Source organism: Rhinolophus ferrumequinum, chromosome 11, assembly GCF_004115265.2.
Source record: "Rhinolophus ferrumequinum isolate MPI-CBG mRhiFer1 chromosome 11, mRhiFer1_v1.p, whole genome shotgun sequence".
NCBI classification, from domain to species: domain Eukaryota; kingdom Metazoa; phylum Chordata; class Mammalia; order Chiroptera; family Rhinolophidae; genus Rhinolophus; species Rhinolophus ferrumequinum.
The window spans coordinates 12,620,601-12,644,458 of NC_046294.1; the positions used below are offsets into that span (position 1 = coordinate 12,620,601).

Here is a 23,858-nt window from a genome sequence, read left to right on the forward strand (position 1 = left end):
AATGTATACTCATTCCATATAAAAAAATGAAGGCACTTTAACAAGAATGGTTACATTCATTAAGGATAATGAAAAGACATGACTCTAGATAGATTTATACAATCTCAATCCAAAAAATTGAGTCTAACAATACAATTCCAAAACCCCATTATAGCAATTAGAGATTGGAGAACAACAGCAAAGGCAGTAGATGCATATGAAGCAGCCCATAAAAAGGAAAAGAAATGGATAATAATACAGGAACATGGAAAACAAAAAGAGCATGCATAGTTCTCTCACATGTAAAATCCTTCCCTATTTTACTTTTCTTTCACATCCACCCCAACAAGGTCACCTTTAAAGTCCACTGATGAAACCCTGACTCTAGCTAAACAAACAGCTTCTCAAAAAGGAATTTGGAGCCCACCACTTTTCTGAGAGCTTCTTTCACGTCCTTGTTCCTCAGGCTGTAGATCAGGGGGTTCAGCATGGGAATCACTACAGTGTAGAACACCGAGGCTCCTTTGTCAGTATCCACACTGTTGCCAGAACTAGGCCGGCAATAAGTGAAAAGGACTGTTCCCTGGAAGATAATGATGGCTGTGAGGTGGGAGGCACAGGTGGAAAAGGCTTTGCGCCTTCCCTCTGCAGAGCGCATCCTCAGGATGGTGATGACAATAAACAAGTAGGAGGTGAGGATGATCATGCTGGTGATGACCTCATTGAACATGGCCACAATGTACAGCAGCAGTTCATTCATCGTGACATCAGAGCAAGCAAGAGATAAGAGCGGGGGCAGATCACAAAAGAAGTGGTTAATCACATTGGATCTATAGGATGGGATTTCAAGAGCTAAACACAAGTGAATCAGAGAACACACAGTCCCACACAGGTAGCAGCCAGATACCAGCACCATACGGAGTTTCTGGGACATGGAGACCATGTAGAGCAGTGGGTTACAGATGGCCACAAAGCGGTCATAGGCCATCACAGCCAGCAGGAATATGTCAGTGATTGCAAATGCGCAAAACAAGTAGAATTGCACCATGCATCCCAGGAAGGAGATGGTGTTTTCCTTGTTTAAGATATTGTACAGCATCTTTGGCACAATAGTTGTGGAGCAGCAAAAATCCACAAAGGACAGATGGCTGAGGAAAAAGTACATGGGAGTGTGAAGTTTAGAGCTGACCTGAATCAGTGCAATCATGCCCAAGTTGGCCAGAAACGTGACTCCATAGATGAGAAGGAAGAGCATGGAGAGAAAGAATCTCAGCTCAGGGACATCTGATAACCCAAGAAGAATGAATTCTGTCACAATGGTACAGTTGTCCTGCCCCATTTCCAACACATGTCAGGTTTGGAAAACCAAATAAGTTTTGTGTTTCTTCTGAAATGGGAATAACAGAGAAAACACACATTCTTATTAACTAAAGAAAATATAACACTGATGTCAAACACAATGTATTTGATATATAATTGTCAATTAATTCTAAATGTTCAGTGTCTCAGTGGATCCCACGGAGCAAATTTAAAGTATCAACAAAAACTACATGATTCCAAACTGTTATCCTCCACAATAATTGAGTTGGTCAATTAAATTAGGTGTTTTGATGGACTTTAAAATAGATGCAGTGATGTATTTTTAAAGCCACATGTGATCAACTCCTGTTCCCTGAAAAATGTAGTAGGTTCTGTTGAAGTAAGATAATAGCTATTGTGACCCTATGTAACATACATTAATTTTTTTTTTTTTAGGTCAGTCTATCAGTAGCCTAAATTTACAAATGTATGAAGTCCTATACAACTCCTTTGTTAGGGAGTGTGACAATTTCTTTGAGATGAGTGGCTCATGAGTACTTTCTAAATTTGGAATTATGTCCAATTAAAAAAGAGATTTAAAATATATACTGAAATCCATCATCATTTTTACATGTCAAAGTAACAAAATGATATAATTAATCATGATAGTGATCAATGTCCATAGAGACAGAGAAAGATATAACTCTTATATAAATTTTTCTGGGAAGCAATTAGACAACATATACTGAAAGCCTTAACCCTCACAACAATAAAAGCTGTCTTATGTTTTTTACGGGAGATTTTCATTCTTAGTAAGCTGTCATCAGAAATGTGTAATTACACTGACAAATTGTGAAATACTATATCCAAAGTTACACTGCAGCATTGGTTATTATATTCACAATGGGTAAATTAATTTTCAAAAACAGCAATTCTTAAACTATGGTACGACACATGTAGGCAGAAAGTTACATTATTTAAAATGATGTGGAGATGGTAATTTTTAAAAAAATACCTACTACACTTGCTATATATATGTAGATTTAAATAAAATGTACATTTTGAGGTATGAATACATATGGTAGAAATATCATACTTGTATGTTATACTTTGATTTGGCTACAACCCTAAAAAGGTATATCCTTTACCCATATTGAAAAACAGGTAAGTGAAAACTTTCCCAGCTTCTCTCAAGTACTTGCTTGGGTGAAGTGGTTACATTGAATATTCTATATAATGGGATCTACCATTCAGGTCGGTCCTTAAACAAAAGGCATATGAAGGTTGAGAGACTTTAACTCTGCCCTTTCTCCTTGAAAGCAGGAAGAATATACCCGTGACGTCATACACCTATATGTAATGAAAACTAAGTGAAGAGACTCTAGACTGGAGCATAAGTTGGCATTTTCTCCGCATCTTGAACTGTTTTTAAAAAAGTGAAATCCTTCCTGAAGTCATGGTGTTCTTATTACTCGACAAAAAACACCTGATTTATTTGCCACTTCAAAGTTAAAACTGGAATATATAATTGGAAAATTGTCTTCCTAATGGTCTAGGATGAAAATAAGAAATTAGTTTATGGCAAACCCAAAATAAGGAGCAAGGGGAATGGTAGAGGAGGGTAAAGGGGCTCTAATATAGAGTGATGGAAGGAGAACTGATTCTGGGCAGTGAATATACAACGCAATATATAGATGACATTTCATAGAAATGTATACTTGAAACCTATATAATTTTGCTAACCAATGTCACCCAAAGAAATTTAATAAAAATTTTTAAAGTCTCCAGACATTGTCAAAAGAGTGGATGTGCGGCAGTGTGGGGGTGCATAATGAATAGTTGTTGAAAACTACTGCCTTATTTCCTTGATTCTGGTAGATTTTCATATTTCTTCTGTTTGAGTTATTAATGTACAAATTAAATACCATGTTTCCTTATATCTCAAATGATGTTATTACACGGATTCAAAAATTCGTATTATCATTGAATCTGGGAAATTTGGCATGTAAAATTTTCTTCCTTATAATTTCTTCCCAGAAATTTTTTCTTTTTGCCCGTGTGAGCCAGAAGAATTTTTCCCATGGTCTAAAATGTTATTCTGAGCTGTTTCTATTTACTAAATTTCTCCAGAAGATTCATTTTTCTTCCTTTCAATTCAAATTTATTTAAGTACCTGCCTATTCTCCCTTGCACAACTCTTCCAAAAATTCACAAAAGCAGAGAGATATATACCTGAAAACGCTCAGGGTCCTTCTTTCTCCCACTCCCAGGAAACAGTTCCGGGGACACTGCTACAGAGGAGCTCAGTAGCCAGGCCCTGTATTCAAACCTCTGTAGAAAGTGAGCACTTCCTGTTCCAGATAATTAATGTTCTCAGGGGCTCAAATTTCCCCTAATTCATTTTCCATAAGAAAATGAATCTAAGGCACTTTCTAAATACCGTTCATAGAAAGAATATCCCTATTTTCTCAGATCTGATAGTAGAAAAGACAAACCTCAAATAAAAAAGACAGCCCCCATCTGCCTCTGGAGAATGCATTTGAGGGACATGCTGAGACTCTTATGTCTACATCCAATCCCTGTGCGACGAGGACCCAAGAGGAAATAGCTTTCTTTTTCTTGTGGCCTCAAAACAAGCAATTAAAATTAATTATTGTATTCTAGAGTAATTCTGGTTCATTGGGAACCCTGTAGAAAAACAACAGCAGCTTTAGAAACTAAATTATATGGAAGTTATTTAAATGACTTCTCCCCATGCGTCATCATTCCCATATTCTCCAAAAATTTTTATATAGCAAAAGTTATCTTTATTTACTCAACAAATATTTATTTTTTAGCACATTGTTTTATTTGATTAAAATTATTATTCTAAATGGATTGAGATGTAATTAACACAAAGTTGTATATATTTAAGGTGTACAACATAGTGTTCTGATATACATATACATTGCTAAATAATCACCACAATCAAGCTAATTAACATATCCATTTCTTCACATAGTTACCATTTTCCTTTTTGTTTTTTTAGGGATGAGAAAACTTAAGTTTTAGCCTCTAAGCAAAATTCAAGTATACAATATAATATTTTTAATACAATATAATCTTTTATGGTGACATTGTTGTACATTTTATCTTAAAAATTTATTCATTTTCCTTAACTGAACTTCGTACCCAAAGACCAACATTTGTCCATATTTCCTTCCTCCAACCCCTGGAAAGCACATTCTACTTCCTTCATCCATGAGTCTGACTGTTTCAATTACACTTATCAGTGACATCATGCAGTACTGGTTTTCTATTAACAAATATTTACTAAGTTTCTACCATATCCCGGTCCCTGTGAGGCATAACCACTCTCTGATTACACTAATCACATTAAGAAAGTGGAAGTCCCTCAGCTGGTCCCTGTTTCACTCTGATCCTGCCAATGGTATTAGGCACAGAGAACCCCCTCATATATATTGTCCCCAAACATGAAGAGTAATGGTTGCTCCCTGAAGTTAATACTCCTTAAATGCAATCATCTGTCAAAGGACACTTTGGTTGTTTCCATGTCTTGACCACTGTACATAAAGCTGCAATGAACATCGGAGCACATATATCTTTACGGATAAATGTTTTCAGATTTTTGGAGAGATAGCCAGGAGAGGGATTGCTGGGTCATGTGGTAATTCTATTCTTAATTTTTGGGCGAACCTCCACACTGCCTTCAATAGCGGCTGCACCAACCTGCATCCCCACCAACAGTATATAAGGGTTTCTTTTTCTCCAACCTCTGCAACACTGTTTATTACTTGTCCTGTTGATGATAGACATTCTAACTGGTGTGAGGTGATAACTTATTGTCGTTTTTATTTGCATTTCTCAACTGATTACTGATGTTGAGCATCTTTTCATATGTCTATTGGCCATCTGTATATATACACAATGGAATACTATCCTGCCATAAAAAAAGATGAAATAGTGCCATTTGTGACAACATGGATGGATTTTGAGATTATTATGCTAAGCGAAATAAGTCAGACAAAAAAGTTGAGAACTACGTGATTTCACTGACATATGGGATATAAAACTGAAAGAAATAAAAAAATCAAGACAAAAAAAGAAGCAAAAACTGACAGACATAGACAATGGTTTAGTGGTTACAAGAGGATAAAGGGGGAGGGAGGTGATAGAAGAGGGTAAAGGGGGTCAAATATATGGTGATGGAAGGAGAACTGACTATGGGTAGTGAACACACAATGTGATATATAGATGATGTATTACAGAATTGGACACTTGAAACCTATGTAACTTTACTAACCATTGTCACCCTAATAAACTTTAATTAAAACATAATAATCCTTAAATTAACAATCAGTATCCCCTACACACTCTTACAGACTTCCACACCTAATATTCCAGGTATAAAATTCCTCTGAAGATTTCTTTCCTAAGTGGCGCTGATTGATACAATATTCAAACCCTGTGGGATAATTTAGAGCAAATTCACAGATCTTGAAGGTCAACATAGTGCTCTAAATTCATGTATTAAGCCCAACATACCATGTTTCCCCGAGAGTAAGACCCAGCCAGACAATCAGCTATAAAGGTCTTTTGGAGCAAAAATTAATATAAGACCCGGTCTTATATTACATAATATATATGTGTATATATATTATACAATATAATTATATAAGACCGGGTCTTATATATATTATACACATATATGTATAATATAATATATTATATATACTTATATATACACATATATGTATAATATAACTACATTATATAGTATAAGATCAGGTCTTATATTATAGAAAACTAAGATGGGTCTTATATTAATTTTTGCTCCAAAAGATGCTTTAGAGGTGATTGTCCGGCTAGGTCTTCTTTTCAGGGAAACACAGTATATACCATTTATTCACCAGTATTTGTACATACAACTATCTAATAAAAAGAAAAAGAAACTAACTTATAAAATACCAGTGATAGTGAAAGAGAAAAGGATAAATGACCCCAGGCCTCAGAGACTTCGTTTCACACACATTAGGTGAGTAACTTCCTGGTCCCAGTGTGTAAACATATGTTGTCAAAGATTAGTATGAGTATAATGTTGAGAGGTTGTCAGTATTATTTAGTGTTTTAAATTGAGGAAACTGAGGGAACGAAGAAGTTTATACTATTTCTTGAATAAAAAAATCAGGGTCAAATCACCAGTTCTAGTTTTCATAAACCGAAGCTCTGGGCTAGCATTATTATAGATACAAGGAGAAGAGCTTCATTGAATAAGTGAATGTAACATAGAAATTGGCATAAACATGATGAAAGTACAAACAAATTATCAGTGGTGCATATGAATCAAAATTCAGTGAGAGAATGTGGTTCAGACATATAGAGAAAGGGTGAAAAACGGTCATTTCATCAAGAGCAAAATATAACAAAGAAATTAAACAAAGGCTAGAAATCTACCAATAAGTCCCAGAAAGAATATGATAGACACAAATTGTAAATTAACCACGATGACAGAAAGTATTAGATAAAATGAGAAAAATGCACAAAGTCAGAAATGCTGCCACTCCTAACACTGGTTATCAAATATATGCATACACTGAATATACATATATACACACACGCACTCAGAGACAGAGAGACAGGGTGACACAGAGAGAGAGCTAATTAAGTGCCACAAAGTAATCTATGCTCTTTGCACAGGACATGTAATTTAATTTTCCTGAGATTTCTGTGAAAGAATTACCATTAATATCTCCATTTTTCAGATCTGACAGTATCTGAAGTTCCAAAAACACTGGGCACTGAAATAACAAAAAATAATAAAGGGAGCAAGAAATGAACAACTATATACATATACACACACATATATATATACAGACAACATACACACACGTACACACATGCATCTGGGAATCTAATTCTGTGTATAAACTGACACAGATGTGTTCTTCACTGTAAAATAATAGGAATTCAATTTTGAAATGATCATAGCTTCCACAATAGACAACAAGGGTGATTCTCATTAGTTCTTCATTAAGCTTATTAAGGATTTATAGCAAACTAAATGTGTATATCTTAATAGTCCATTAGCCATACTCATTTAAAACAATTTATTTGAAAAAAACTATGAGGTGGGTTTCAAATTTGAAATACAATCAATCTTACCCTTCTCAATTCAAAGGCACAAAGATAAGTGAACTAAAATGACTCACTCACAATAGCCTACCACCTGGCTGTTCTCTCCACTCCAAGCCTCAGCCCGCCCATTCACCCCTCCACCAGCCTCCACATTGGGACCCTGAGTTCTGCTAAGAAAATATTCTCTAGGAAAACATTTTAGAACCCAACAATTTTATGAGAGCTTCTTTCATGTCCTTGTTCCTCAGCCTGTAGATCAGGGGGTTCAACATGGGAATCACTATGGTGTAGAACACGAGGCCACTTTGTCAGTATCCACAGTGTTGCCAGAACTAGGCTGGCAATAAGTGAAAAGGACTGTTCCCTGGAGGACAATGATGGCTGTGAGGTGGGAGGCACAGGTGGAAAAGGCTTTGCGCCTTCCCTCTGCAGAGCGCATCCTCAGGATGGTGATGACAATAAACAAGTAGGAGGTGAGGATGATCATGCTGGTGATGACCTCATTGAACATGGCCACAATGTACAGCAGCAGTTCATTCATCGTGACATCAGAGCAAGCAAGAGATAAGAGCGGGGGCAGATCACAAAAGAAGTGGTTAATCACATTGGATCTATAGAATGGGATTTCAAGAGCTAAACACAAGTGAATCAGAGAACACACACAGTCCCACACAGGTAGCAGTCAGACACCAGCACCATATGGAGATTCTGGGACATGGAGACCATGTAGAGCAGTGGGTTACAGATGGCCACAAAACGGTCATAGGCCATCACAGCCAGTAGGAATATGTCAGTGAATCCAAATATGCAAAACAAGTAGAATTGCACCACGCATCCCAGGAAGGAGATGTTTCTTTCCTTGTTTAAGGTATTGTACAGCATCTTTGGCACGACAGTCATGGAGTAGCAAAAATCCACAAAGGACAGTTGGCTGAGGAAAAAGTACATGGGAGTGTGAAGTCTAGAGCTGACCTGAATCAGTGCAATCATGACCAGGTTGGCCAGAAATGTGACTCCATAGATGAGAAGGAAGAGCAGGAAGAGAAAGACTCTCAGCTCAGGGACATCTGATAACCCATGAAGAATGAATTCTGTCACAATGGTACAGTTCTCCTGCCCCATTTCCACCATATGCCAAGTTTGGAAAATCAAATAAGTTTTGTGTTTCTTCTGAAATGGGAATAACGGAGAAAACACACATTTGCATGAACTTATGAAAATATAACACTGATGTCAAACACAGTGTATTTGAAACCCAATTGTCAAATAATTCTAAATGTTAAGTGTCTTATTGGATCCCAGTGAGCAAATTTAAAGTATCAGCAAAACTTATATGATTCCCAGCTGTTATCCACCACAATAAATTGAGTTGATAAATTATTAAATATACAGTCATACTCTATAAAGTACTTGCCTGCTATATATCAATAGTTCTTACAAGGTAACACAATGTTTGGTACATGATAAATATTGAATGAATGAATGAATGAATGAATGAATGAATGAATGTCTAAAAGAAGATAAATTCAATAAAATGAAGAGCAAAAAGTAGTGTTGGAGGTTAGGGAATTATTTCCTACAACTATCTGTTTCAACTCTAAGGAGAATTCTGGTGAAGCCTCTTAAGGAACTACAGTTTGCTTTTACTCCTGCTTAAACAGAGGATGAAAAAGAAATGGAAACTGCAATTCTCAGCATATAAGCGAATAGTTGACCTTGATATTCTCCCTGTTCTCAATAAGATTTTACTATCAGATGAATATGAGCTGAGCTGTTTATGTTATAGCTCTCTGTTAACCAATTTACTTTTTGGTAACATTTCATTATTAAAAGTTGTTTTAAAAAATATGTGACTCCATCTACACAAAAAGCAATTTCAGGATTATTGTGCTTTCACTTCTTCTAGCCTTCATTTATTCATCAACAAATATTTTTGAGCCTAAGATATGTATCAGGCATGTTGATAGTTGCTGGGGCTTACATAGTGAATAAAAAGAAATTCAGTTGCTGCCTTTGAAGAGCTCAGGAGCCACTGAAAATCTCCCAAGAGAGAGAATTGCAACACAGTGTTATAAGAAATAAAACAGGGGAAGCACAGAGTACTATAAACCCACATCAGAGGGATACACAACAAAGACCTGCAGGGTCACCAAAAGATTTCTAGATGAAAGGCATCAAAAACGGGACCCAATGGATGAAAAGGAGTCAGCTGACAGAGTGAATAGGCCTCAGGTTGGAGGAGAGTGCCCTAGGAGATGGACTACATAACAAAGGCCACGAGGTGAAAAGATCATGCAGAAAACCTAATCAATTCAACTGAGCCTGGGTTATTAATTCATCCCTTCATTAAACAATTATTTACTGAACCTCCTACTGAGTGCTAGGCACTGAGCTTGGAAAGGGTAAATGGCAAGACATGAAGCTGGAGACAAGAATAGAGAAGATTGAAAAGGGTTTCATAATTGTGTTAAGGCTCAATGCTCAGTGCCATGGAGAAAATATTGAAACGTGTTTTTAAGCTGACAGGTGATCCAGTTAGATTTGAGGTTTAGAATGATAACTCTAGTTACAGTATGGGAAATGGATTAAAGGGGACAATACTGATAGCAGGAGAGCTGTTAGGAGATTACAGTAATGATTTGGGTGTGAGAGGATGGAGGCCCAAATTCTGATGGTGCAGTTAGGATGCAGATTTTGGTAGACTGCTGCATCCAGCTCTAGTCCCCTTCACCGGGCCAGTGCACCCATGTTCCCTGCTACTGTGTGCGTGGGCTGCTAACAGCTCAGGGCCCAGTATACCAGAACCTACCAGTGGCCAATGAATGACGAGAGCCTTGGTCCACCTGCACCCAAGAGGGTTGTTCCCTGCTTAGCAATCCAGGCCACAGCTCCTTGTTCACGAGCTTCAGCCCACCAGCACCCCAGAGGGAAGCTCCCAGCTTGCCAGTCCCTTTCTTGCATGACAGTCTCTCTATTCAGCTACCATGAACTAGTTCTGGCCCTAAGCAACCAATTGAGCTTCACCATCCAATGAGCAATTACTACACTTTCCCCAAAAGATTGGAATCCCAATAGTGACCTCTTCTCAATGTTACATGATAACATTATTTTAATACCAGTCCAATGTTCTAGATTCATACCATGTAGCTTCTAAAGATATTTCAGATTTCCAGGTAATAGATAAACATTTATTTATTAAGAAGCAGTAAATTATGATGACAAGAGTTGGGATGGGAGACAGTACGTCTGGATTGCAGTCATAAGCTTTGCTCTGTTCTTAAGTGGCTGTCTGCAAGTATTGTCCAACCCCTTGTCAGCGTTGACGTCTTCATCTATAGATCGAGAGGCTTACACTAGATTACCTCCATTACTACTATTTGTGATGCTCAATGATTCTGTTTAATCATTATTGGAAGTCACTTTTTTCCTCCACAGCTTCCTCATAGCATTTTTTACATCAGCATTTCTGAGGGTGTAGATTAAGGGATTTAACATAGGGGCCACCATAGTGTAAAACACAGCCACAGCTTTATCAATGGGCAGCGTGGTTACTGGGCGGAGATACACAAACATGCAGGGCACAAAGGACAAGATGACCACCGTGATGTGAGCCACACAGGTGGAGAGGGCTTTGTGCCTCCCCTCCAGGCTGTAAGTCCTTAGGGAGCGCAAGATGACCACATAGGACATGATCAAGAGGAGGAAGGTAAATAAGCAGATGAACCCACTGTTGGCAGCAACAAAGAGACCGAGGGTATGAGTGTCCATGCAGACAAGTTTCAACAAAGGATACAAGTCACACATGAAATGATCTATGACATTGGGGCCACAGAAGGGCAGCCAGACGAGGAAGAGGATCTGAACAGTTGCGTGGAGAAATCCTCCAGCCCAGGCCACTCCCACAAGGAGGCCACACACCTGTTGGCTCATGATGGCCGTGTAGTGCAGAGGTTTGCAGATGGCCACATAGCGGTCGTAGGCCATCACTGTCAGCAGGATGATCTCAGCAGCACCAAAAATGTGTTCTGCATAGACTTGAGCCATACATCCATTGAAGGAGATAATTTTCTTCTCGTGAAGAGAGTCCACAATCAGCTTAGGAGCTGAAGAAGAAGAATAAATTGTGTCTATCAGGGACAGGTGGGTCAGGAAGAAGTACATGGGGGCGTTCAGAGCCCGGCTGGTGGTGATGGTAACCACAATGAGCAGGTTGCCCAAGACCGTTACCACGTATAGAACCAAAAATACCGGAAACACCACTTTCTGCATTTGGGGGTTCTGTGTAAGACCTATTAAAATGAATTCAGTCACATTCCTTTTATTCTCCATCTGTGTGCTGTAGGTGATAAATACTTCAGGAAGGAATAGTTTGCCTTTTTAAAAAAAAAAAAAAAGTAAGAAAGGAAGGAAGGAAGGAAAGAAGGAAGGAAAAAGGAAATTACATCATTGATACTGATAGTCAATAAGTCAAATCTGTACAATCAACCTATTAAGTTTAATGCAAAGTCCATTTCCATTTACTTGATGAGGAATACACCTGTCACTTGGTTAAGTTTAAGATAGTATTTCAAACTAAGTTTTGCCATTATTGATTTTCATTTCTTTCTGGACCTCAGATTCCCTTATTCCGTGTATCTTAATGTATTCCTAAAGCACAAAGACAGTAAAGGGTAAGATGAAGTGTCCCTCTTACATGAGGGCAACGTACATCATGAGGTACATGGAAAGGAACCCTCTTCCAGATGATCCCACAAATGCTTCACTGAGAAGCTAGCCTTAGAGTGCCAAGCCCCTGCATAGTGGACTCCCTTCCGGATAGCCCACTGCATCAGAGAATCCTTCCAGGCACAAGGAAGCTTGAGAAGAAAGTTGTGTGCACATCTAATTGCACCTGTTCTTTAAAGGAGATGGTCCTTGGTAGTCAAAAACTGACTACGAATACATTTGTATAACTTCCTGAAGGTCTGTGCCAAAGGTCAGATTTCATGATCAAAATCAGACAGAAAACCACATACTTGACTCATTCATCATCACTATTTCACTTATTACTTCAGTTTCTTGCAAATTTTGAAGTAACTGGAATATATTTTTAAAACACTTCTCTTTTACAATTTTTACCTGCCTCCTTTTGTCCCACACCACACAGAAACAGCTTGGTTTTATGTCAAAACAAATGTCTTTGATATCCTCTGTTAACTGACAGACACAAGCACAGATCAGTTCTTTTTCTGTCCTAGTTCAAAGACCAAGAGTGTGCCTATTACTACTCAAATCTGCTAATACCCATATGTGTTTAAATGAGAAATGGAGAGAAGCATTGATCTAGCAGGATGACCCTGACCTTTAATAAAAGGGCTCTCAGACCACAATGAAAGGCAAGGACCTAAGAATACATACATCTTCCAAGCAGAGAAACCTTTGTTAATTGTTTAAATTCCACATGTTCAAACATTTTGAAATAGAAACTTTTATTGTAACTCTGCTTTTCCATCTTCTTAATAGCACGCAGAGATTTATTTTCACACCATGTAGTTGCTATAATGATAGTTATTTTTTGTTGAGTATTTGCCATGTGGTAGGAAAAATACTAGGTACTTTACATGCATTATGTCACTTAATCTTCACAACAATGCTCTGAAATGGGTACACTAATGTCTATATTTTAAACAAAAGGAAACTGTGGTTAGGAGGAGATAAATGACTTGCCCAAAGTCTAATGATAAAAAAGCAGAGGAACCCGTATTCAAATCCAGGCTGTCTCTAGCTCTTTAACACATAGTATCTCTCCAGTACAGATCCAGTTTACTTCTAGGATTCAGCAATGTCAGACTTTGGACAAGTCTGTTGGTACCTAACGCCACTACCTGTGACCATATGAAATCCATGGCAGTGCCTTTGCTAATGTACAAAATGGAGAGTCAGGCAGTAATGAGTTGAGGTTTCACTGGACAAGACCCTAGAATTGTTGTACATTAGAAATGCTCCAGAACTTTGCATTTTATTAACCAATATGCTCTTTAAAGATAAGGAAACTGAGGCCCAGAGATGCAAAGTCCAAGGAAACACAGTTCATTGATTAATATCAAACCATAAGAATACACGTCTTCTCATGCCCAACACAGTAATTTTTTTCCCACCACATCTTGCCTCCCGTAAGATGCCTTAACACAAGTGTATACAAGGTGACAAAGAGAATTAACTTTTATCTCTTATTTTTAGCAATACCTGCCTTGATTCTTTGAAAAAAGGGCCAAGTTAAGGGATGCAGAAATTCAGTCATATTGTTGGGACGACAATCCATTGTAACAGAAATAAGGTCTTACCTGGTTGGAACAAGATCCAAGAAAGTTTGAATAGAGTCAGAATAAAAAGTGTCCCTGAGCCTGGAGTTTAATACACAAGGTGCATTCTATCCTCACAGATCCTCTATTTTAATGCATTCTTCTTATGGATCACAGTGTTAGGACTGAAGATTTCCTTCGAGAAACAGATTCCAGATGCTGTCCTTCTCCTCTGTCTCATGCTAACCTATCTTTGCCACAGAATGCCACACACCTGTCTCAGCTGGACCTCGAATTTGCCTCTTTCTTCTCAGTTGCTTCTATCTCCTCCTATCAGTACGAGGTGGGATTCACCCCCCTCCTCCTTCATCCCTGTAAATTATCAGTCAGAGCACTGTTTCAAGAAAATGAGTGACTGTACATAAGCCAAACTCTGACTATCGAAGCCATCACACCATCTATCCGTCTCCTGGAGAAAACACTCGGTGACCCATCCAGCTCCACTCTGCCACACTATTGCGTTATCTCCACACTCAAAAGCCTAGAAATTGACTCAGGGATCCATAAAATGTAAATCTATTACTGATAACATAGATATATTCACGTACAGTGGGGAGAACAAATACTTCTGCAAAATATCCTAAAACATCTCAAAGTGATTCCCCATCAAATAGAAAGTAATGCTTCAATGGTTTTAATTATGAACCCCTTAATAGAAAATGGAAATGTGAGAAACTGGATTAAAAATCACCATTCTGGTTAACTTACCGTGGTCACCTCTGTAGTTAAAGAAAATACCCAATGTGTTCATGAATCAGAAATAACCATTATATGTAGCTGTTCAAACATCATGTTGTGTAATGTTATTTTTCAAGCCCCTGACTGAACAATATTACAGGAAGCAGAGAAATGTGAACATGGCACAAATCTATTCAAATGGATCCACCCAGCAGTTTCAAAGCTCCAATACCTTGAGATTCGAGTCAGGGGACAAGAAAATGAGTTGTTGAAGTTGAAACCCAAAGTCCTCAGGTACTAAGGAGAATCTTCTGATCTTCTCTATACTTACAGAACAAGAAAAACACAAATATTTCTATCACTTAATCCCACTCTCTCATTCTGCTCTTACAATAACAAAATTACTTCTTTTTGAGCATTACTGAGTACATTAAAGGACCTCATTTTCTAAGGTTTGGCCCTCCAAGGAATTAATTGACTCTGTTTTTTAAAGATTTCACCTTAGAAACAGGTATTTGGGAGAATCCCACTATGAACAACACATCTTCACCTGTCTGGTTCTTGTCCCTGCATTTAAGTTGATATATTAACAGCCTACATTCCTGGTCTAGAAAATTATGGGATAAAGCACTCCTCTTAGAAGCCCTTGGGTATCATGAACTGGGACATGAAGGGCTCTAAATGCTGTGTGAACAACAACATGGGCTTTTAATCAGGTTGCATATCCCTGAGGAAATTTCTTCATGGACTGAGGCCACCAGAGGTTAAGATACTGAGTCAGTCTCTAAACTGTACTATAAACACACCAGGACATACTCTGTTCATAGAAACCTTGCAATTTGATATATTTTCAGGCAGAGTGATATCTAGACTTGGGGACCAAATGAAGGCTCAAATCCTAGTGCCAACTTGTGATGCAGAAATATAAAAAGATCGATTTTTATGCCTTTTCATTGACTATTTCTGAAGTATAGCAATTCCACTGGCCACTCAATGAAAGAAGTCTTCCCCAGGCAAAAAATTTCTTCAAATTTTCTTCTCACATAATATCCTCAGGATAGTAGAGATTCAAACAGGCAACCATATTCTGCCGTCTTGCAAACACATACTGAAGAAAGAACTCAGCAGCATAGAGGGAAGGGTGGTGCTTAAACCGTATATCATAAGAGCTGAAGCACCTGCTATATTTTAATGTATAGATAGGCAGTGGATAGAGAACTGGAAGAAATAGTAAGCATTATGTGCCTTATTCTGCTAGTATGTTATATTGCATTGACTGATTTTCATATACGAGGTCTGATTAAGTTTGCAAACTTGTTGCACCAATGTTGCTAAACTCTTTTGATATCAGAGGTATTATTCATTATGAATTTGTACCAACTGGACAGTTAACCAAGTTTACTATTTGGAAGTGCTGAAAAGGTTATGTGAAAAAATTAGATGACCTGAACTTTTCGCCAACAATTCATGGCTCTTGCATCACAACAATGCACCTGCTCACATGGCACTGTCTGTGAGGGAGTTTTTAGCCAGTAAACAAATAACTGTATTAGAACACCATCCCTACTCACCTGATCTAGCCCCCAATGACTTCTTTCTTTACCTAAAGATAAAAGAAATATTGAAAGGAAGACATTTGGATGACATTCAGGACATCAAGGGTAATATGATGACAGCTTTGATGGCCATTCCAGAGAGTTCCAAAATTGTTTTGAAGGGTGGATTAGGCACTGGCATTGGTGCATAGCTTCCCAAGAGGAGTACTTTGAAGGGGACCATAGTGATATTCATCAATGAGGTATGTGGCACTTTTTCTAGCATGAATGACTTTGTGAACTTAATTGCCTGACCTCATTCACCAACCTTCATTTCTAGGATAAATCCTGCTTGGTCTCAGAGTATAATCCTTTTTGATAGGCTACTGAATTCAGTTTGCTAGTATTTTACTGGAATTTTTGTCTCTATATTCATAAGAGATGTTGGTTGTAGTTTTGTTTCCTTGTGATATTTTCGTGTAATTTTTATATCAGGGTAATACTTGTTTCATAAAATGAGTTGCAAAGTGGTCCATCCTCTTCTATTTTTTAGCAGAGTTTGTAAAGTATTGGTGTTAATTCTTCCTTAAATGTTTGATAAAATTCCCTTCAAAGTGAGGCCCAACTGGTCTGGATTTTTATTTGTAGAAAGTTTTTTTATTGCTAGTTCAATTTCTTAACTTGTTATAAGTATATTCGGATACCTATTTCACTTGAGTCAGTTTCAGTAGTTTGTGTTTTACTAAGAATTTGTCCATTTCATCTAAGTTATATAAATTGTTGGTATACAACTGTTCATATCCCCTTACAATGCTTTTTTTTTTAATTTTATTTTTTAAATTTATTGGGGTGACAATTGTTAGTAAAATTACATAGATTTCAGGTGTGCAATTCTGTATCACATCATCCATAAATCACACTGTGTGTTCACCACCCAGAGTCAGCTCCCCTTCCATCACCATTCATTTGATCCCCCTCACCCTCATCCCCCACCCCCCAACCCCCTTACCCTCTGGTAACCACCAAATTACGTTCCCCAGATTAATTTTCAAACCCGTGGCCATCCTGTGGTCACCGACTGCCCTCCAATCCCCTCACCCTCCCCCCACCCCCCACCCCTCCCGCCCATCTAGCAACCCTCAGTTTTTCCTCTTTGTCTCCAAAACTGTTTCTGATTCGTTCATTCACTTATTCTTTTCTTTAGATTCCGCAAATAAGTGAGATCATATGGTACTTATCTTTCTCTGTCTGACTTATTTCACTTAACATAATGTTCTCTAGGTCCATCCATGTTGTTGCAAATGGTAAGATTTCTTTCTTCTTTATGGCTGCGTAATACTCCATTGTATAAATGTACCACAGTTTCTTAATCCAGTCATCTACCGATGGGCATTTAGGTTGTTTCCATGTCTTAGCTATTGTGTATAGTACTGCAATAAACATAGGAGTGCATGAAGATTTTTGAATTTAAGTTTTGGATTTCTCCGGATAGATACCTATGCTTTTTGTTTACGTAAGGTTGGTGGTACTGTCCCTACTTTCATTCATGACTTTAGTAATTTGAGTCTTCCATCTCTTTTCAGTCATTCTAGCCAAAGGTTTGTCACTTCATGATCTTTTCAAATAACCCATTTTTGGTTTTATTATTTTTCTATTCTCTATTCCCTAATTCATTTGTTTCTGCTCTATTCTTTGTTATTTCATTCCTTCTTCTTGCTCTGCTTTTATTTTGCTCTTTGTTTTCCATTATCTTAAGTGTGAAGGTTAGGCTACTGATTTGAGATCTTTCTATGTTTATTAACATAGGTATTTATAGCTATAACATTTCGACTAAGCACTGATTCAGATGCATCCCATAGGTTATGATATGTTATGATTTCATTTTCATTCCTCACAAAGTATTTTCTAATTCCCCTCATGATTTCCTTTTGACCCACTGGTTATTCACGGGTATGCTGTTTAATTTCCACATCTTCATGAATTTCGCAAATTTCCTCCTGTCATGATTTTTAATCTCACTACACCGTAGTGAGAGAACACGCTTTGTATGATCTCTACTTCTATAGTTATTGAGCATTGTTTAGTGGCTGAGCATATGGTCTGGAGAATGCTATCTGGAGAATTTGGAGAATGTTCCATGTGTACTTGAGTAGTTGTTGAATGGAGTATTCTATAGATATCTGTTAGGTGTAATGACTTATAGCATTGTTTAAGTCTTCTGTTTCCTCCTTCAACTTCTGGTTAGCTGTCTAACCATACTGATTTTGGGTTATTGGAAGTCTTCAACTATTCTTTTTGTTAAATTGTCTATTTACCCTTTCTATTGAGCCAATAATATACATGTATTCATGTATTTTTGGGCTATGTTGTTAGCTGCACATATGTCTATAATTATTATATCTTGATTAATTGACTATTTTATCATTATAAAATGTTATTTTTGGTCTCTAGTCACAAATTATGTATTGAAGTCTATTTTCTCATATTAGAATTAGATGAAATATAGCCACTGCAGATTTCCTTTGTTTACTGTTTGCATGGTGTATATTTTTCTATACTTTCAGCTTCCACCTGTTTGTTTCTTTGAGTCTATAAAGTATATCTGCTGTATACAAAATAAATTTGGATCATGTCTTTTTATCCATTCTATGAATCTCTGCCTTTTAATTGGCATTCTAAACCATTTATATTCTATGTAATTACCGATAAAGTAGACTTTACATCTTCTGTTTTGCTATTTATTTTCTATATGTCCTGTTCTTTTTTATTTCTTTATTTCTCCATTACCACATTTTGGGGTTATATAGATATTTTATAGTGTTCTATTTTAATTCTATTGTTGATTCTTTACTGTATTTTTTAGTTACTGGTTTTCCTGGAGAGTATAATTAATATCTTAATTATAAGAATATAGTTCAGGTAACACCAATGTAATTATAATACTGCACAAGTACTTTGCTCCTATATAGCTCTATTTCCTCCTCTTCCAGTGTGTTATTATTATGATATATATTATATATTTACACATTGTAAGCCTATCAATCTAGATTTGTAATTGCTGCTTAATGGGTATCTCTTTTAAATCAGGTAGGAGGAAAATCGAGTTACAAAATGTAATATGTAAATATTATCTTTTATATTTACCAGAGCTCTTGATTTTGTTATGTGGATTCAAGTTACTGTCTAGAGTCATTTCATTCCAGCCTGAAGGACTCTTTGTTATTTCTTGTAGAACTGATCGGCTGATGATGAAGCCTCTCATTTTGTTTATCTGAGAATGTCTTAATTTCTTTTTTATTTTTGAAAGATACTTATTGGATATAGAACTCCCTATAGACAGTTTTTCCCCCCAGTATTTTGAATATCATCCCACTGCCTCCTGCCCTCCACTGTTTCTGATGAGAAATCTGCTATTTGTCTCAATGAGTATCCCTTGTACAATGTGAATCACTTCTCTCTTGCTGCTCACAAGATTCTTTCATTGTCTTTGGCTTTTAATAGTTTCTAATCCCATAATTTCTGAGTTTATCCTACTTTGAATTTGTTGAGCTTTTTTGATGTGTAGATTAATATTCCGTCTTCTTTTTAAAGATATTATTTCCTCAAATATTCTTTTTGCCCCTTTCTTCTCTCCTTCTGGAACTTCTATTATGCTCATGTCGGTACTCTTGATGGTATTCTACAGGTCTCTGAGACTCTGTTCCTTTATTCTTCATTCTTTTTCCTTCTTCTCCTCAAACTATATGGTCTCTACTGGCCTATCTTCAAGTGCACTCATTATTTTTGTGACTGCTCAGATCGCAAATGTTCAGTTCCTCTAATGGATTTTTTCATTTCTGTTACTGTAATTTTTTTTACTCTAGAATTTATATTTGGTTATTTTTATTAATTTTTATCACTTTATTGATATTATCCATTTGGTGAGACATCATTCTCATACTTTCCTTTAACTTTTTAGACATGATTTCTTTTAGTTCTTTGAATATATTCAAAATAGTTAATTTAAAGTCTTTATCTAGTAAGTCTAATGCCTGAGCTTCCCTAAAGACAGTTCCTATTGACTAAATATTCCCCTGCTATGGGTCACACTTTCCTATTTCATTGCACATATGATACTTTTTTATTGAAAACTGGACATTTTAAATATGTAATGTGGCAACCCTGGAAATTAGATTTCTGCCCTTCCCTATGTTCACTGTTATTGTTGTTTGTTATTTTGTTGTTTGTTTGCTTAGTAATTTTTAAAAATTAATTCTATAAAACTTGTATTCTTTCTCATGTGTGGTCACTAAAGTCTCTGCTCAGTTAGATTAGTGGGAAACTAATGTTTGGACAAATATTTCTTTAGATGCCTGCAACCAATAAATCTTCCAGTCTTTGCTAAGGGGCTTTATGTGTATATTGGAGCACAACTTCACCCCTTACCCAAGTAGTTTACAACGTCACTTTAGTCTTCATTACTTGCTTCCACAAAGTCTCAAGGTAAGCCATACATGATCAGTTTGGCCATACATGATCAATTTGGCCTTTTCCAGGTCTTTTCTTAACATGCACACTCTGGTCATGTGCACGGACTTCAAATTCCCAGAAATATGTCATAGTATTTCAAATCCCTCTAGGGTACGTCATTGCTCAGTGTTTCCTTTTAAGCATTTTGGATAGCCTATTGTTTTCTCCAACTGTTATCTACTCCCAAAGGCTGCTGACATGTTCAAGAATTGCCTCTGGTTGTTTTTGACATATGCAATCAGGAAAAAGAATCCAAGTCAAGTCAAATAAAGGCAGTCTTATCAGTTAGATTTTCCAAGGAACCACCAGACAGGCCAAATAATTCTCTGGGGAAAGGGCTTTGAATGAGCTCCAATCCCATTCTACCCCATCCAATAGCTGCCAAGCTGCTGTGATTACAGGCTGTTGGTTTTCAAGGCTACAGAGGAGCTGGGGAGAGAGGATGGAAATGGGACAAATTTAGTGCTTTACAGTTATTACTGAGATTCAGTCATTTTTTTTCTTGAATAAGTACTTCCAGATTGCAACAAGACTTTGGTTAATTTTCACAATTCCAAAAATGTTGACTCTGACTTTTTTTCAGTATTCTCATTGTTTTGTTGGAGGAGAGAATTTTTTAAAGTTTTTCTTTTACCTTTTTCACTGACATTGGCCTACTGAGCACTGTATGCCAGGATTCATGCTGGGTTTCAGTGTTTGATGAGCATTAAGTTTAATCCCAACTATAATTCTACAAGTATATATTATTAGCCTCTCTTTAGGGTTAAGGAAGCAGCCACCAACTTAGTGACTAAAACAAAAATCCAGATGCAAACTGAGGTTTTGCTGGTATCAGAGTCCATGCTTTTTCTTTAAATTATATTTCCCTTGGGCCCAAATTATATCAACTGAAAACAAAATATGTGAGAACAAGAGCCAGGTTATTTCTGGATACTGATAGCTTGGAAAGGGAATTATGAAGAATTGTATTTGTGGTTCTGTTTTGTTGTTTGGATGGAGAATAGAAGTTGGGTTGCAGGCTGTGGTTATGTGTTTATCCACCATACTTGCTAAATTCACTTATTATGTCTAATATTTTGTTTACATATACTCCGAGATTTTCTGTATGAGGAGTCTGGTTCTGCACTGAAAGCCTATATGTGATTTTTCAGGCCTGTTCATAGGCAATGACAAAGGCTTTTTGGCATGCTTCATAGGAGAAAGCTGCTCTCCCCACACCAGACTTGGAAAAGAGCCAGCGCATTACAGCATCTACAAAGAGCTGAAGTCAAGGATTCAGGCCTCCCTGGCCAGCCATGCCCTCATGCGTATCTGCATTACTAGCACAGGCACTTCCATTTGGAGGTCTTCTTACCAGGGAATCTCGAAGACACTTTGCTCCACTCTGACTCAGCACTTTTCCATTCCTGCTAGTCCTTCACCCTTACCCTCCTCCCGGACCCCCAGATCCATAAAACTGCAGGATCCTTTTGTTCAGGGAATCCTTGGCAATGAAATGACTCCAACATTTGTGCTCATCCACCTGACTCTTGACTAGTACTCTGCTCCATGGGATTAATGAAACGGGAAGTTGGTGCTTACCCTAGTTTAAGCGTCTTGCTTATACTATCAAAGCAAGTGACTAAAGACTTTACTGATAATATTATTTATGGCTTGTTGATTTAATTCGCTACTCTGTCACATGACAGCTCAGCTCTCACACTCTCTCCAGCTCAGCTTGAGCCCTTGAATCTTTTGCAAGGACTGTCTTTTTGTACCTTTCTTTTCTGTTTACGAGTATGTCCAAGTGAGATATCATGGAAATGTCAATCACACCCATGTCAATTTAACTTAGCGTCCCTAAGATTCCTTTAAACATGCATACATATAATGAGTTTAATAAACTTTCACAGTGAGAAGAGAGTGTTAGTGGTTAAGTTAGGTTTTTTTGTCTCCTTCCTATGTACTACACAGTATCACCCTATAAATATCCCATCATAACACTTAGGAGTATATAGTTAGTAAATCATTTCTGCTTTGCTATTTACAATGTTCAGCTCCAGGATGCCATTTTAAAATATTTGTTTAATAAATTAATGAGTGTAACTTCAAATAGGATGCAAAAAGGAACGCTCTCCATTAATTTTACTCTAGTATGTTCATCTTAGATGAAATCTATCAGCACTTCTTTCTTCTGTCCTTGGCTGTGACAACAATCAGGGGGAAAAAAATATCTGACGTAAAACTCTTCTAGGATCCTCTTTTCCTCATCATTATTGCCCAGTTATATCAGCAGACATCTCCAGGATGAAAAGCTCTAGATTTATATTACACCTCACAGTGCACACCAACCTGTGAATTTCCCTTCCTGCCCTCACACGTAGTGCTCTTGACAATTGTAAAGAAACCACATAAATGGAAGCTGAGGATAAAGTACCTGGACATTTTCCAAAGGCCAGTGGAAAAGAGGACTGGATCTCCTTTGGTGTGTTCATAGCATCATATGTACTAGTTAAAATTAAAATAAACTTAAAAAGCTGAAATGATGAGCATTACTCAGCAATAAGAAAAGATGAAATGCTGTCATTTGTGACAACATGAATGGATCTTGACATTAGCATCCTAAGCAAAATATGTCAGACAGACAAAGTCAGGAACCGTATGATTTCACTAATATATGGAATATAAAACTGAAAACAACAAGTGAACAAGACAAACAAAAACTCATAGACACAGACAACATTAAGTCTTTACCAGAGGGTAAGGGGCAGGAGGTGGTAGAAGAGGATAAAGGGGATCAAATATATGGTGACAGAAGGAGAACTGACTCTGGATGGTGAATACACAATGCAATATATAGGTGATGTATTATAGAATTGTACACTTGAAACCTATAATGTTATTAACCAATGTCACCCCAATAAATCTAATAAGCTAAATTAAGCAATTAAAATTTTTAAAAAGCTGAAATGCCCATTGATACAGTTTAAATTAAAAGGAAGACATGCAAAGTTAATAATGTTTTCAATAGGAAAAAAAAACAAAGAACAAGATAGTATTTACATTAGTGTTACTTTTACAATGATCTATATTGGCTCTCTGTGTATCTGTATCTGTGAGATAAACTAGAACTAAAATTTTTAAATAGAATTTTAGTAGTGGTCATTGCTGAGTAGATAGATGTTAGGTAATCCTATGAAGTATTCCAAAAACTCAATTTATTGCATATGCTGTTTGCACTGTCTCAATTAGGAATTTATCCAGTTATAAAAACATAACACAGTTTCTGGTTCACAAGAGTATTCATTTTATTTTAGGCTGTTTTCAAGAAAGGAACATGGAGACACTCTTTTCTGGTTTCAAGGGGACAGAATAATGGGTTACATGAGGTTTTTAAATTTAA

General features: G+C 37.0%; 2 protein-coding genes and 1 pseudogene across 3 annotated transcripts; all 3 read right to left on the bottom strand.

The window, feature by feature from the left end:
* Positions 1 to 367: 367 nt before the first annotated feature.
* On the bottom strand, positions 368 to 1,318 carry LOC117029630 (olfactory receptor 5L1). The gene has a single exon (XM_033118858.1). It carries the CDS (start codon positions 1,316 to 1,318, stop codon positions 368 to 370), a length of 951 nt encoding a protein of 316 aa, XP_032974749.1.
* A 6,280-nt stretch (positions 1,319 to 7,598) lies between these two features.
* On the bottom strand, positions 7,599 to 8,535 carry LOC117030803 (olfactory receptor 5L1-like; annotated as a pseudogene).
* A 2,277-nt stretch (positions 8,536 to 10,812) lies between these two features.
* LOC117030642 (olfactory receptor 4C12) lies at positions 10,813 to 17,151 on the bottom strand. Of its 2 annotated transcripts, XM_033120797.1 has the most exons (2): positions 17,134 to 17,151; positions 10,813 to 11,742 (listed from the first exon to the last, which is right to left on the bottom strand). In XM_033120797.1, the coding sequence occupies exons 1-2, from the start codon at positions 17,149 to 17,151 to the stop codon at positions 10,813 to 10,815; spliced, it is 948 nt and encodes a 315-aa protein (XP_032976688.1). The 2 variants fall into 2 exon arrangements, with proteins under 2 accessions (XP_032976688.1, XP_032976689.1); XM_033120798.1 differs by lacking the exon at positions 17,134 to 17,151 and having other exon boundaries at positions 10,813 to 11,748.
* Positions 17,152 to 23,858: the final 6,707 nt, after the last annotated feature.